The following is a 13,406-nucleotide window of genomic DNA, read 5'->3' as shown; positions in this document are numbered from 1 at the left end:
CATCTAATCCTTTTTCCATAGTTTCCACTGTTAAGTCCAAAATTATGAAGTCTCATTCATTCTTTGTCACTGCCCATGTTTCCACCACTTAGAGTAGTACTGTACATACCTTAACTATTCACCATGGCTATGCTCTCTCACTTAAAGTTATAGTACTTTTAATTAATCAGTAGTCAAGTAGTCTCTTTCCATTTCATCTAAGCTGCAGTTCCTCCCAGCATTGCAGTCCACTATGTCTCATGGTAACAGAAATGTTCTACTTCTATGATTTAATACCTGTCAACCATAACAGAGTTCTCCCCCTCTTTCCCACTTGTTCAATAACATTGTAATATTTTCCCCTCACCTGTTGTAATATGTAAACCAATTCCGTTGATGATGATGTCCATGGCCGTGTTCTTCTCCATGCCCAAAGAGATCATTGGTTAAATTACTCGTACTCATTCTTGAAGTTGGCATAATAATAAACAGCACTAATAAAGATATTAATCCCACTACAGCCACAAAGGTGACAAATTTTGTCTGAAAACAGAAAGTAAATGGAATAATGTAGAGTATTAAACCCACTAGAATTCAGCCTTCCTAATAAAAAGAACTTAACCTGTATCACAGTATGTACTACACTCAAAATGATATCATGTAATCTGTACATAGTACTAGCTGACAGTCAGAACAACCACCCATAATTACAGTGCATTACTCTCAAGCACTTAAACCTAACAGTTAATTACTAAACTTTATGTATAAATAATCAGCAACTAATCCAAACTTCTCCCAATAAATTAGCCAACTGTCAATACTGTAGGCTGCATTGCCTCATAATGTCTTGCTTTTTGAAAAACAAGCAAACAATCAAAGGCAGTTATAACACTTTCTCTGTACAGTACCTGAACATGTAGCGTAGAGTTTCCGACTCTATAAGAGAGGGGTGCGCGACTAAATACAGCTTGTCTCATATCTAATACTTTACTGCTATCCAGCATATTTGCATTTGATTCTGATGACATGAAGACCATGTATATTCAAGGCTTGCTTAGGGATTTAAAACAGCCTTACACGCTACCTGTTGAAAAAGAACCGTCTTAAGAAGAAATATCATATACATAAATCTTGTGATGGGAGGTCTTTCCATAAAATGTCAATCATCGAACTGAAAACGGTCTAATTCCCTGAAAAGTTTTAGGAAAAAAATTTTTTTAAATGAAACTTTAAAAAAAATACCCTTTGCCCTTGAAAGTGTACTTTTTTCAATAAAGAATGCCATAATTTAAACAATATAGTAATTATTTAAAGTCTTCTCTGCTAATGCAGTATAATCTAAAGATTATTTTTATGTATTGTAAACTGAAGAATGTGCCTAAGTTTTGTATGTATATACAGTATATACCTGGTACCCTATATTACACCATTTTATTAAGAACTTGAAAATTTGACATTTTTATGATAAATGAAGTTTTCATAATAAAACTAATATTGTAATACTTACCTGAACACCTGAATTTGCCCTTAATCCCACTAGCCCGAACAACTCTCAATTACCCATCCCACTAGTGGGAATTTTAACAGCCAGTGTTACCAACGCTGCAAGTAAAATCTTGTCACTTGAGCTACCATAACAAATGGTTGGCAATGCTGACACAGGTATGCGCCAACACACCCCATTTTCATCAATTGCTTTATTCAAGGTCAAAATTGATGTGGGGAAAGGAGGGTGGGAATCATTCAGGTGTTCAGGTATTACAATATTAGTTTTATTATGAAAACTTCATATTGCAATACACTCCCTGAACACCTGAATTCACCTGACTAACATCATTTAGAGGAGGAGGGATCAATTCAATTTCACGCCACTTGGACAACCGCAGGGATGGTAGCTTACCAATCTGCTCTAATACGACATCCGTTTAGTCATACACTCACCATATCAATCAATGCTTTCAGTGAAGAGACATGTTGGAAAGTACTTTGATCGACAGTCAGGTCAGTACTCTTGGTCCGTCGACCTCCCATGTGGCTCTTCAGAACCTCTCATGTATGGAGGAGAATGAGGCTGAGTGCAGAGCTGCTGTCCCTCCGGGAGAACCATCAAAGTTTGTGGCACACCCCGTTTTTACAACCACAGAGATGGAAGCTCACTGATCTGCTCTGTGTAGGGTATCTATTTAGTTATACAGTCGCCTTATCAATCGATGCTTTTGGTGACAAGACATGCTGGAGAGTACTTTGATTGCCTGTCAGGTCTGTACCGTCTTGGTCCGTCGACCTCCCATGTGGTTCTTCAGAACCTCTCGTGTATGGAGGAGTACGACGAACCTCCCATGTGGCTATTCAGAGCCTCTCATGTATGGAGGGAAATGAAGCAGTGTGCCGAGCCGCTGACCCTCCACCATCTAGGTTGTGGATAAGGCCTGACGACCAACAAGCGAAGAAGTATCTCAGCGCCGACAAAAGAGCCTAGCCTACTAGAGCACCCCCTTGGACTCTCGTAGGGAAACTATCAAAGACTAAGTTACTTAAAACGTACTAAACCTAAGTTCGTGTGATTATACTATCACTGTTGCCTAAGAATTCTAAAGACTAAAAGGAATTCCTCTATCTGATTAACCTAAGAATCTCCGCACTAAGTGAATACCACCTCAGCTAAATGAACGCACCCTAGGTAATAGACTTACCACTACAAGTGGACTAAGAGAATAACCCTCCGAGCCTCCGTACTAAGTGAATACCACCTCAGCTAATTGATCGCACCTTAGATAGTAGACTTCGCCTCTACACATGATGAGGCGAATTGAACATCTCTTAAAGGAAGTAAACACTGAGACAGACTTCCAAGTAGCTGCCTCCAGGATAGAAGGCACTGAACAATTCCTTAGAAAGGAAGATGAAGTGGATATACTCCGAATACTGTGCAGTCGGGGAAATACAGAGCTGAAGACGGTGAAGGAGAACCCTGAGAAGCCTGGGAAATCACCTCCCTCTGAAAGTAACTAATCACATTCTTTGACAGCAGACGGGAAGGATTCCGCTGAGAGACAAGAAGTGTGCGTGGAAGCGGATGGAGTTTCTCAACCTTTGATAAATAGACTTTAATGCTCGCACTGGACAAAAGACATCTCCGCTGGATCGCCGGTAATGAACACTTGCAGATAAAGAACTTTAAACAAATGAGGCAGAGTTTTAACCTCCGACACTGTCTTTGCCACAAATTCTGGAAGAAGGACAAATACGTATCATTTCTCGCATAGGAACCCAACCTAGAAATTGCCTGAAGCTGGCCCAACCCTCTAGCTGAAGCTAAAGCCGTAAGAAAAAGCAACTTCTTAGTCAGTGTCTTAACATTATAGCTTCAATGGGTTCAAAGGCAGGGGAACGCAAGAAAAATATTGAAGTACTTCCGACAAGTCCCACGGAGGGGCCCGAGTTGGCAAGACAGGACGTTCAATCTTAAAAGAACGTAATAAATCATCGATTATCTTACTACTAGAGATTTTAGGAAGGTGGAAACTAATTGTACCAATAAGCGTTGAGCGTTAGTCAGCAATCGCCGAATATGAAGGACCCTTGACTTTCCGAAGGAATAAAAGAAAATCAGCTATTTGGCTATGGAAGGTCTAGAGATGGAATGACCTTCCTTACGACACTAACTTCTATACCTTGTCTAGCTGAACCTGGTAAGGCTTATGGATTGACTTTCTCAAGCTGAAAGAAAGCTGTCTAGCCACAGCTTTAGGGAGTCCAGACTGTCTAGCTGCTCTCTCTACAATCGCCCTGCTACTAGGTACAGCACGCGAGGGTCTGGGTGATAATGGTGAGAATGCGGTCGTCTGAGAAGAACTTTTGCATGGGTAGGGACATCGGAACTTCCGTAAGGAGCTCTAGGAGTTCTGGAAACCAATCGAGTTTGGGCCAGCAGGGAGCTATTAGAGTCAAAGATGTCTTGACACTCTCCCGCAATTTCCTTATTACCTGATGAATGAGACCGGATGGAGGAAAAGCATACACCTACATGTGATTCCAATTTGTAGCATCACATCAGTGCCTATCGACATGGGGACCACCATTGGTGAGAAATAAACCAGAAGAGGATGGTTTAATCATGTCGCGAATAAGTCCACAGTTGCTGGCCACTTCCGGAGAACCTGACATATTACTTCCTGAGCCAAAGTCCACTCTCCACCCAAATACCTGATGGGAGTGCCTTAGCGAATCGGCCAGTGTATTGAGACTCCCTGATGTACATTGGGGAAGAAGAGACACTTTTCGTTCTTCGCACCCTCTCAGGACTCTCTGTGCTATAGTATTGAGTTCTGTTGATCCTGTTCCCCTTCCCCCGAGTTCTTCAGATATGACACGGCAGTTACGCCGTTGCTAAACATAGCCACTACTCTGTTGCGCACTAGGACTGACAACAACTGAGGGCTTCCTTTACAGCCTTGATTCTCGAAGATTTATTGACTTCTCTCATTCCCGAACCCCTCCCCCACACAGGCCCAAGGCCTGTGTTTCCTCCAAGGTTGTTCCCCAACCTTGATCTGAGGCATGTGCACAGATGAACATCAGGAAGAGGGGAGTCGATAGACCTTCCCAGTGTCAGATGCACTTCCGACCACCACAAACGATCCAACAGGCAAGAATCACTCCCAACTATAACTGCGCTCTCGTTGCAGAAGTCCCAGCAATTCCTGAGACATACCTGAAGAGAGCGCATCCAGAGAAGAGACCCTGGAATTAAAAGAGAGAGAGACATTCTCCCTAAGAGGCTTCTCCAGGCTGGTACCGGCCGTTCCCTGTTGAACAGGAACCCTTCTACCTGCTGAAGGACTGACTGGATCCTCTCCAGGGTTGGGAAAACCCTCAAAGAAATAGAGAGAATCCTCCTACCTGAATAGGTTAAAGGTTTCATAAGAATTCCCTCGCTCTTACTAGCTCCTCTAGAGGGGAGGCAAGGATCAACCAATCGTCTAGATACCTCAACACTCTGTACCTTCAACGATGCATAACTGCCGACACCGGAGACATGAGTTAAAAGCAACAACGTTCGTCATACTGGCTACGTCATCTTCCTTGAACAGAGAATTAGCTAAGGCTAAGGTGTTCTAAGCAATCCCTCTTATAAACGTCTGGATCCTCTCCAGGGTTGGGAAAACCCTCAAAGGAAGAGAGAGAATCCTCCTACCTGAACAGGTTAAAGATTTCATAAGAATTCCCTTGCTCTTACTAGCTCCTCTAGAGAGGAGGCAAGGATCAACCAATCATCTAGATACCTCAACACTCTGTACCCTCGATGATGCATAATTGCCGACACCGGAGACATGAGTTGAAAGCAATGTTTGTCATACTGGCTACGTCATCTTCCTTGAACAAAGAATCAGCTAAGGCTAAGGTGTTCTAAGCAATCCCTCTTATGAATGTCCGGATACTGAAGGGGAAGATGACCAAAATCGAAATTTCGACTTTTCTGCCCCAAACGTCATAGACAAAGCCAAAGCATTTGCCTGGTGAGCCAGACCCCTCGAGATAAATTTGTTAGGCTGCAAACAGCCACGGATCCGAAGGGACATAGCCGTCACTCTTTTAGAACCCCATTACAGTAAACCTGACAGCATCCAGAGAAAGAATGCACAAGAGCCTGCTTCCCTAAGAGAAGTCCCTATGAGCTGAGACAACGCTGGAGACCTAGACAGGATTGCCTCAACCGATTCGTTGAATGGCAACCTGACACCTGCCAAAGGGTTACCTCGAACTGCGTAAATCTTCTTACGCGGAGAGAGAAGAGAAGAGTCCTGTCTATTAGAAGCCACTACCGACACTAAATGACCATCCGCCTCCTCCAAAGCCTGTCTAACCTGATCGAACCAAACCAGCCAACAGGAAAAAGCAGCAGGAGCTGGCTTTGTGGCATAAAAGGCCTTAAAAAAAAAAGACTGAATTGACGAAATAGGGAGGTCCGGAGCTTTTGCTTGAGGGTACGAAGAAGTAACATACTCAAGCATGCGTCTGTAATCGTTACTTCTGGCAAGAGGACATTCTAAGTCCGCTGGAATCTCCTGCACCTCCGGATAAGAATCCTGTTCCGCAATGTCCGAATGGTCTAAGTCCGACAAAGGAGGAGGAACTGAATGAAGCCCGGACAACGATGAAGAGTCTGCAAGCAGACCACCCTAACCAGAATGCTGAACACCCACACCTAATCGGGAATTCGGAGTTGAATCCGCATAGTTGAACCCGCCGGCAAGAAGAGAGGGCTGAACCGAGAAACCCGGAGCCGATTCCCCATTATTACCAAGGGGAAGACAAGTGAGAGTAACCAAACCCACATTGCTAAACCCTGGGGGAGGATGCACAAACGAAACCGCCTGCGGAGGGATGGAAGAAGATGAAGAAGAAGGAGGGAGAATGAAAGAGGTAGAAGCTACCCTCAGAGTTACCGCTGTGGAAAATGCAGGCAATGAAAGCTGCGGACCGCTCGAAGAAGGTACCGCAAGCCCTGCCAAAACTGTGGAGTGCAAACCCAAACTGGAAGCAACAGGCAAACCCTGTGAAATACCTGATATTCCTGGAACAGCCGCTTGAAACAGAAGGAAGGGGTTGCGTATACCCGAAGGGATGGAACATGAAAAGCCTGCGGCCAAATTCTGCCGAAACTGCATTTTTCACCTGCCTGGAAGCTCCTCCTACTGGAGAAGACTGTACTGAGGAAGGAAAGTTGGGAGACAGAGAAATAGCAGATGCATAAAAAAGTTACCTGAGAAGAGGAAATCCAAAAGTTGAAGAAGGGGGGAAAACGGAAGATGCGGAAGCCGCAGGAAAGACTGGAGCAGAAGAAAAAGAGGCCAAAGAGGAGACTGAAAAAAAGGAGCAGCAGAGAATGTGGGAGCAGGAGATGAAGCGAAAGATAACCCGACTGTACTGAGGAAGGAAAAGTGGGAGACAGAGGAATAGCAGACACATAAAAAGGGTTACCTGAGAAGAGGAAAAGCCAAGAGTCAAAGAAAGAGGGAAAACGGAAGATGCAGAAGCCGCAGGAAAGACTGGAGCAGAAGAAGAGAGGACCAAAGAGGAGACTGAAAAAGGAGCAACAGAGAATGTGGGAGCAGGAGATGAAGCGACAGATAACCCAGAAGAAAACTTAGAATGAAGGGACTGAATGTATACCGAATCCGGGCCCGCCCTCGATATTCCTGAAACATATCAGACATGAATTCTGGACACTACTGTGTCACATACTCTCTAATGTTAGAGAAACCATTAAAAAAAAAAAAAACTCTCACCATAGGTCTGTACCCATTTGAAAGACCAAGCAAATCTGCCTTATATTCCGCCACATCCAACTGCAGATCCCGCAAACTACTTTTACAAGCCGAAAGGACACACCAGAATCCGCCTTACTAGACGGAGGAGTAGAAAAACACAGAGAAGGGGGAAACTACAGTAGACGATTCAGAAACAGTCATAAGTCAATTAGGAGTTAGAGCAGAAGGATTCTGCACCACCATAACTGAAACATTGACTTGAGACTTTGAGCCAGACCAAGAAGAAGCGATGAAGGCAAAACTTTTGCCCATCGAACCTGAAACTGGAACCCGTCCAGAACGACTCTGCACCTTTACTACCTTTTCCTCACTACCTAACCCAGACCTATCCTCCTTTATCACACCTAGATCCTAATTCTGACTAACATTATCAGCACATGACATTTTTATAATAAAATAAAGTTTTATATATACTTACCAAATATTAACATAGCTATAGTTTCTACTCTACGCGGCAGCTCAAAATTCGAAATTCGCGGTAGCGCTCTTTTGTTTTGGGTGCAGGTATACAGCCCCGCCCACTATCGGGGAAGAATAGGTACAACGTAGCTAAAGAGCTCAATTCGTTTATGCTCTGTCCATGAGAGGGGAGGAGGGAGGGCTCTGATCATGTAATTATTTGGTAAGTATTAAATAAAACTTTATTTTATTATAAAAATGTCATTTTTATATAAGTAACTTACCAAATAATTACATAGCTGAATCTCACATTGATTGCAGGTGGGATGAATGGACATTTACTACCCAAAAAAACTGATATGGAGAAGAATTTGGAACAGAATATTTGCTTGTATCTTGAAATGCTTGTTGTAACCTTACCTGGCAAGGGAGCAATGGCAGATGGGTACTACCTCTGGTTGTAGCTCCTCTCGACCTGTACTGGCGTGGCAATAGAGCCAAGGGTTGCCTCTGCTTGAGTGGGTGCTTTGCAACGTAGGAGGTTAATTGCAGGTTGCCAAAGCTAACAATCCCAAAGGGTCACATAAATAATATGTAGATAAGCCCTTGCCCTGGGTGCAGTACAATAGACCAACAAAGACCAGATAAAATTAACCTACACCACATGAAGTTTTAGCCCAAAACCATAAAATACAGATTGGTGACACTCACGACTCAGTGTCCACCAGACTTCCCAAGAAGTACAATTATCCTTATTCAAGGAGAGTGAATAGAGGAAAAGAAGGCGTTCCTCCTATCCTTCATCCCCCAATACCATGCCAGCTGCGAAGAACAGACCTAAAGTACTGCAATGTTCGTACACTGTTTCAATGTTCCATAAGTAAAACATGGCAAACACTGACTTGCATCTCCAAAATGTTGTTTGCAAAATTAAAGAGAGACAGGTTACACCTGAAAGCCAAAGACGTCGCCACGGCTCTTATTTCATGAGCCTTTACTTTACACAAGGGTAGTAAATCATCTTGAACTCCCGAATGTGCTTCCGAAATTACAGATCTTAAAAAGAATGATAATGCATTCTTGGACAAAGGACGGCTGGGGTTTTTCACAGAACACCAAAGGTTAGGGGCCGATCCTCTAAGGTTTTAGGTTCTCTCAAGGTATACTCTCAAAGCTCTTACAGGACAGAGGACTTTCTCTTGATCGGATGGGCCTAGTACTTCTGAGAGGCTCTTAATTGCAAAGGAGCGAGGCGAAGGGTTATCCGGGTCCTCACTCTTGGCCAAAAAATCCAAAATTAGCGAGCATACCACATTGCCTCCTGAGAAACCTATCCTTTTATCAATGGCATGAAGCTCGCTGGCTCTCTTGGCTGTAGTGCCATCAAGAATAATGTCTTCTTCGTAAGATTCCGAAGTGACAACAAATCCAAAGGTTCAAACGGTGGTCCTGACAGCCAGTTGAGGACCACATCCAAGTTCCAAGCGACCCAAGGGTTTAACTTGCTTACTAGTACTCAAATGCTTGATTAAATCACTGATGTCTTGGTTTGAAGACTATGTTTGAATACTGAATTCAACATCGCTCTGTAACCCTTGATGTTAGATGCTGTCAGTCCTTTCGATGTTCTAAGATATAATAGAAAATCTGCAATTTGGGCTACAGATGTTTGAGAAAGAGGAGAAATTTCACTCCCGGCACCACTTCCGAAAAACTGCCCACTTGGATTGGTGGACTGCAGAGGAAGATTGTCGCCTGCAACATGCTGAAGGGAGGGAAGGTGTAAAGGTCGTGGTTCAACCAGTCCTGCAACATGGCATCTGTTGCCCATGCTTGTGGGTCCATAGCCAGGGAACAATACAATGGAAGACGATAGTTCCTTGACGTCGCAAACAGGTCTATCGATGGCTTTCCCCACAGCTTCCACAGGTCAGTGCACACTTGTGGATTGAGTGACCATTCCGTTGGTAGGACCTGTTTGCCACGACTCACTTCGTCCGCAAGGACGTTCATCTTGCCCTAATGAAGCGGGTCACTAATTGGGTCTTGTTGCTCCTTGCCCAAAGAAAAAAAATCCTTTGTCTCTTTGTAGAGCACAAAAGAATGGGTCCCTCCTTGATTCTTGATATAAGCCAGGGCGGTCACACTGTCCGAATGAACTGCTACTGTCTTGTGGAAGGTTAGCGTTGCAAAGTGTTGAAGTGCCAGATGAATCGCTTTTAATTCCTTTATGTTGATGTGGAGGTTTCTTTCGGTAGGCGACCATGTTCCTGACACCTCCATGTCGTTGAGAAGGGCTCCCCAACCCAGATCCAAAGCGTCTGAGTACAACGTTAGGTCAGGGTTTGTTGGAGCCAGAGATCTTCCTGTTGTGAATCTGTCTTCCGCTAGCCACCACCGGAGGTCCTTTTTTATTTGGGGAGTGATGTTGAAAATGAATGAGTCCGGGAACGACTTCCTTTTCCAATTGGCCTTTGAGGTAAAATTGCAGTGCTCTTGTATGTAGCCTGCCTAATGGAACAAACTTCTCTATGGAAGAAAGGGTTCCTAGAAGACTCATCCATGCATTAGCTGAGCAGGAGTGGCGAGTTACGAAATCCTGGACTTTCCTGTCGCAATTTAGTATCCTTTGTTGGGATGGAAAAGCCCGAAAACTCTGATAGTCTATCACTATCCCCAAATATAGAATAGACTGAGTCGGGACTAACTGTGACTTTTTGAAGTTTATTAAAAGGCCTAAATCTTGGGCGAGATGAAGAGTTTTCTGCAGGTCCTCCGTGCACTGAGATCTCGATGGGGAGCATAGGAGCCAATCGTTCAGGTACAGAGAGATGTTTATCCCCATAAAATGTAGCTATTTCGCTATGGGAGCGAGTACTCGGGTAAAAACTTGAGGGGCGGTGGAGAGTCCGAAGCAGTGTGCCCGAAACTGGAAGATTCTGTCCTGGAACACGAATCTCAGATACTTCCTGGAGTTCAGGTGAATTGGAATGTGGAAGTAAGCATCTTGCATGTCATCATAACCATCCAGTCTCCCTGATGGAAGGCCAACAAAACTGACTGATTCATCTCCATTTTGAACTTCGCTGTTTGAAATAAGAGGTTCAGGACACTGACGTCCAGGACAGGTCTCCATCCTCCCGATGACTTGGGAACCACGAAGAGGCGGTTGTAAAACCTCCCATGTTTGCATCCTCGACTACGTCCACGGCTCTCTTGTCTAGTAGGGCTGACATTTCCCGAGAAAGGGCCCAAAACCTCTCTGAGTCTACCGAGTAGGCTGTTAAGCTGATGGGAGAGGTTACTAAGGGAGGTTTCTCCCTGAAAGGGATAGCATAGCTTTCTTTCAATACTTTCAGCACCCACAGCTCCACATTCTTCTTTTTCCATTCTGTCCAGAAATGGGAAAGTCTTGCTCCCATTGGAACACGGAAGACGGACATATCATTTTCTAAGTGTTGTCTTGTTAATGGGTTTCCTAGTTGGTCTGGAGGTTTGGAGGTTGGCTCTAGGTTGGGACTGGAAACGACCTCTAGAACCTCGAAAGGGTTGTTGCTGCAGGGGCAACGACATTCTAGTGTTGTGCTTGTAGTGGCTCGTGCAGGGAACTTAGTTCTTTTGGTGGATTGAGGGAAGAGGTCTTGAGTTGACTTCTTCTGTAGATCCACTGAAATCCGTTCCAGGGTGTCCTGCGGGAACAGACTATTCTTGTCCAGGGGTGCAAAAAGAAGCGAAGAACATTCTGATGGGGTGGCTCCTTTTGTAGTGTACGAGCACCACAAACCTCGTTTCTTGAGGACTCTTGTTGTGAAGATGGTTGCTAGCTCTAGTGCTCCATCTCTTACAGCTCTAACCACGCATCCCAGTACTCCCAGCCAGTCCAGTGTGAAGTTCTCTTGAAGGGACGTACAGTCTTCTATCTTTTTGGCTAGGGCCTCCACCGTCCAATCTAGAAAACTAAAGATCTCAAAGACTTTAAATATATCTTTAAGAAGAAGGTCTAATTCCGAGGTTGTGAGGAGAATTCTGGCCAATGAGAAAGCAGAGTGACGAGAGGCAACTAAGATACTGTAGAAGACCCTTTGAAAGGAGGCAGAAACTCCCAAGGACGGAGCTTCTCCAGAGTTGCATAAGACAGATACTTCTGCCTTATCAAACGAGAGGGAGGCAAACAGAAAACCGCCTTCTCGATTTCCCTCTTCATCCATGCTGCCGAAATCTTTCTTTGATAACAAAGACACCACCATATGTGGCAGTCTGGCGGTACCTGGTGGTTGTCGCATCAAGTAGGCTGAACCCGGCGATAATGGGACTAATGGAGAGAAGAACGACGTGTAGCAGACCAGGAAAAACCTGAGCAGTGCTGGGTAATGAGAGGCAGGTTGCTCCTCTTCTGCAGGTTCCTCGACAGACAAAGCAGGTGATCCTGGGGGTTCCACAGTGTCTTGCACTACTGGAGTTGGCTTTTGAAGAAGGCTCAACACTTTATCAAGCCGAAGTTGAAGCGGCGCCAACGAGGGATCTTGAGTAACAGACGGAAATTCTCTTGCGGCATCCAATACTGGAAATTCTCCTTGCGGGGTCACAGAGAAATTAGAAGTGGGGTGGACTTTGAGAGAGGCGCCCCCAGCGACTGGACGCACAGACATTGGGCACCCACCTGCTTTTGAAGCAGACACTGACTCCTTGGAAACAACTGCATTGTCCGCGGACACTTGGCACCCCAAGGATGGGCACTCGGTGATCTGACGTTCCCACTCCGAGCAGTCAAACATGGGCTCTTCTAACTCGGAATCTGGGCCCTCACAAACAGGCAAGGCGAAAGCTGCACGCTCATACGATGGGTGCTTGGACAATGATGGGTGCTCTTGAGATGAAAGCTTGGATGCCGAACGATCTACGAGTTGGCACTTACGCACACCACTAATGTACACTGGGCGCTCGTACTCTTGGCACCCACGAGCTGAACTGGCACACACTCATTTGGGGTCGGAACGCACTTTTGCACCTGAATGGGGGCGAGAATCTCTCGCTGGCGACCCCCAAAAACTACAAGAAGGGAGAGGGCTACGTTCTCTCTCTACAGCTCGCTTGCGAGACGGGGGCGAATCTGAATCCACCGAAGCGCCCGGCCTTTTCAATGGCCTAGAAATATTGGCAAAATGGTCACTGCGTTTCTTAAATGCAGGAGAATCTGAATCACTTGAAGATAGAGCATGCGCATCCATTCGAACACCTTTCCAATGGCGTTCTTCTGCAGCCTGGGATTGGTGGACAACAGGCTTGGATGAGGCGACGACTGCTCGTGGGCAAACCCCACCAACCTCCCTTGGACCGCCAGTTTGCTTCCTCCCATGTTGGCAAGGGGAGTTTAGCAGGGACCTTGGTCTAGGAGCATCAGTCGGATAAACCACCGTCCCCTCCACTGACACTTCCCTCAACACTACACTATTAAATTTGTCCATTAGGACCTTCACACAGTTCCCAATCTGGAAAACAGTATTGATAAGTAAATTAAATTTTTGATCTACCAGTGCTTCTAAGCTGGCAATGGCATTGGGTTCAGCAGAATGAGAGCTAGGCAATGGAGTGACAGGAAAAGCTGGAGGACTGGAAATGGGAGAAAAAGCTGTCACAGGCGTTGAAGGGATAGGCATAACATCAATATCAACTCCTGGAGAATGACCTATACTA

General features: G+C 45.1%; 1 protein-coding gene across 6 annotated transcripts in view; it reads right to left on the bottom strand.

Annotated features, from left to right (window-relative positions):
* Window positions 1–13,406, bottom strand: part of LOC136840959 (soluble calcium-activated nucleotidase 1) — a 103,972-nt gene that overhangs the window by 59,021 nt on the left and 31,545 nt on the right. For all 6 annotated transcript variants that reach the window (XM_067107948.1, XM_067107946.1, XM_067107945.1 and 3 more), the window contains 2 exons: window positions 888–1,063; window positions 347–522 (listed from right to left, as the gene is read on the bottom strand). In XM_067107948.1, coding sequence (XP_066964049.1) covers window positions 347–522; window positions 888–1,016 — 305 coding nt within the window. In that variant the 5' untranslated portion in view covers window positions 1,017–1,063. The remainder of the gene's footprint in view (window positions 1–346; window positions 523–887; window positions 1,064–13,406) is intronic.

This window comes from Macrobrachium rosenbergii, chromosome 8, assembly GCF_040412425.1.
Source record: "Macrobrachium rosenbergii isolate ZJJX-2024 chromosome 8, ASM4041242v1, whole genome shotgun sequence".
Classification (NCBI taxonomy): Eukaryota; Metazoa; Arthropoda; class Malacostraca; order Decapoda; family Palaemonidae; genus Macrobrachium; species Macrobrachium rosenbergii.
The sequence above is the reverse complement of the archived record's forward strand: the minus strand, read 5'-3'. Positions and strand labels throughout refer to the sequence as shown.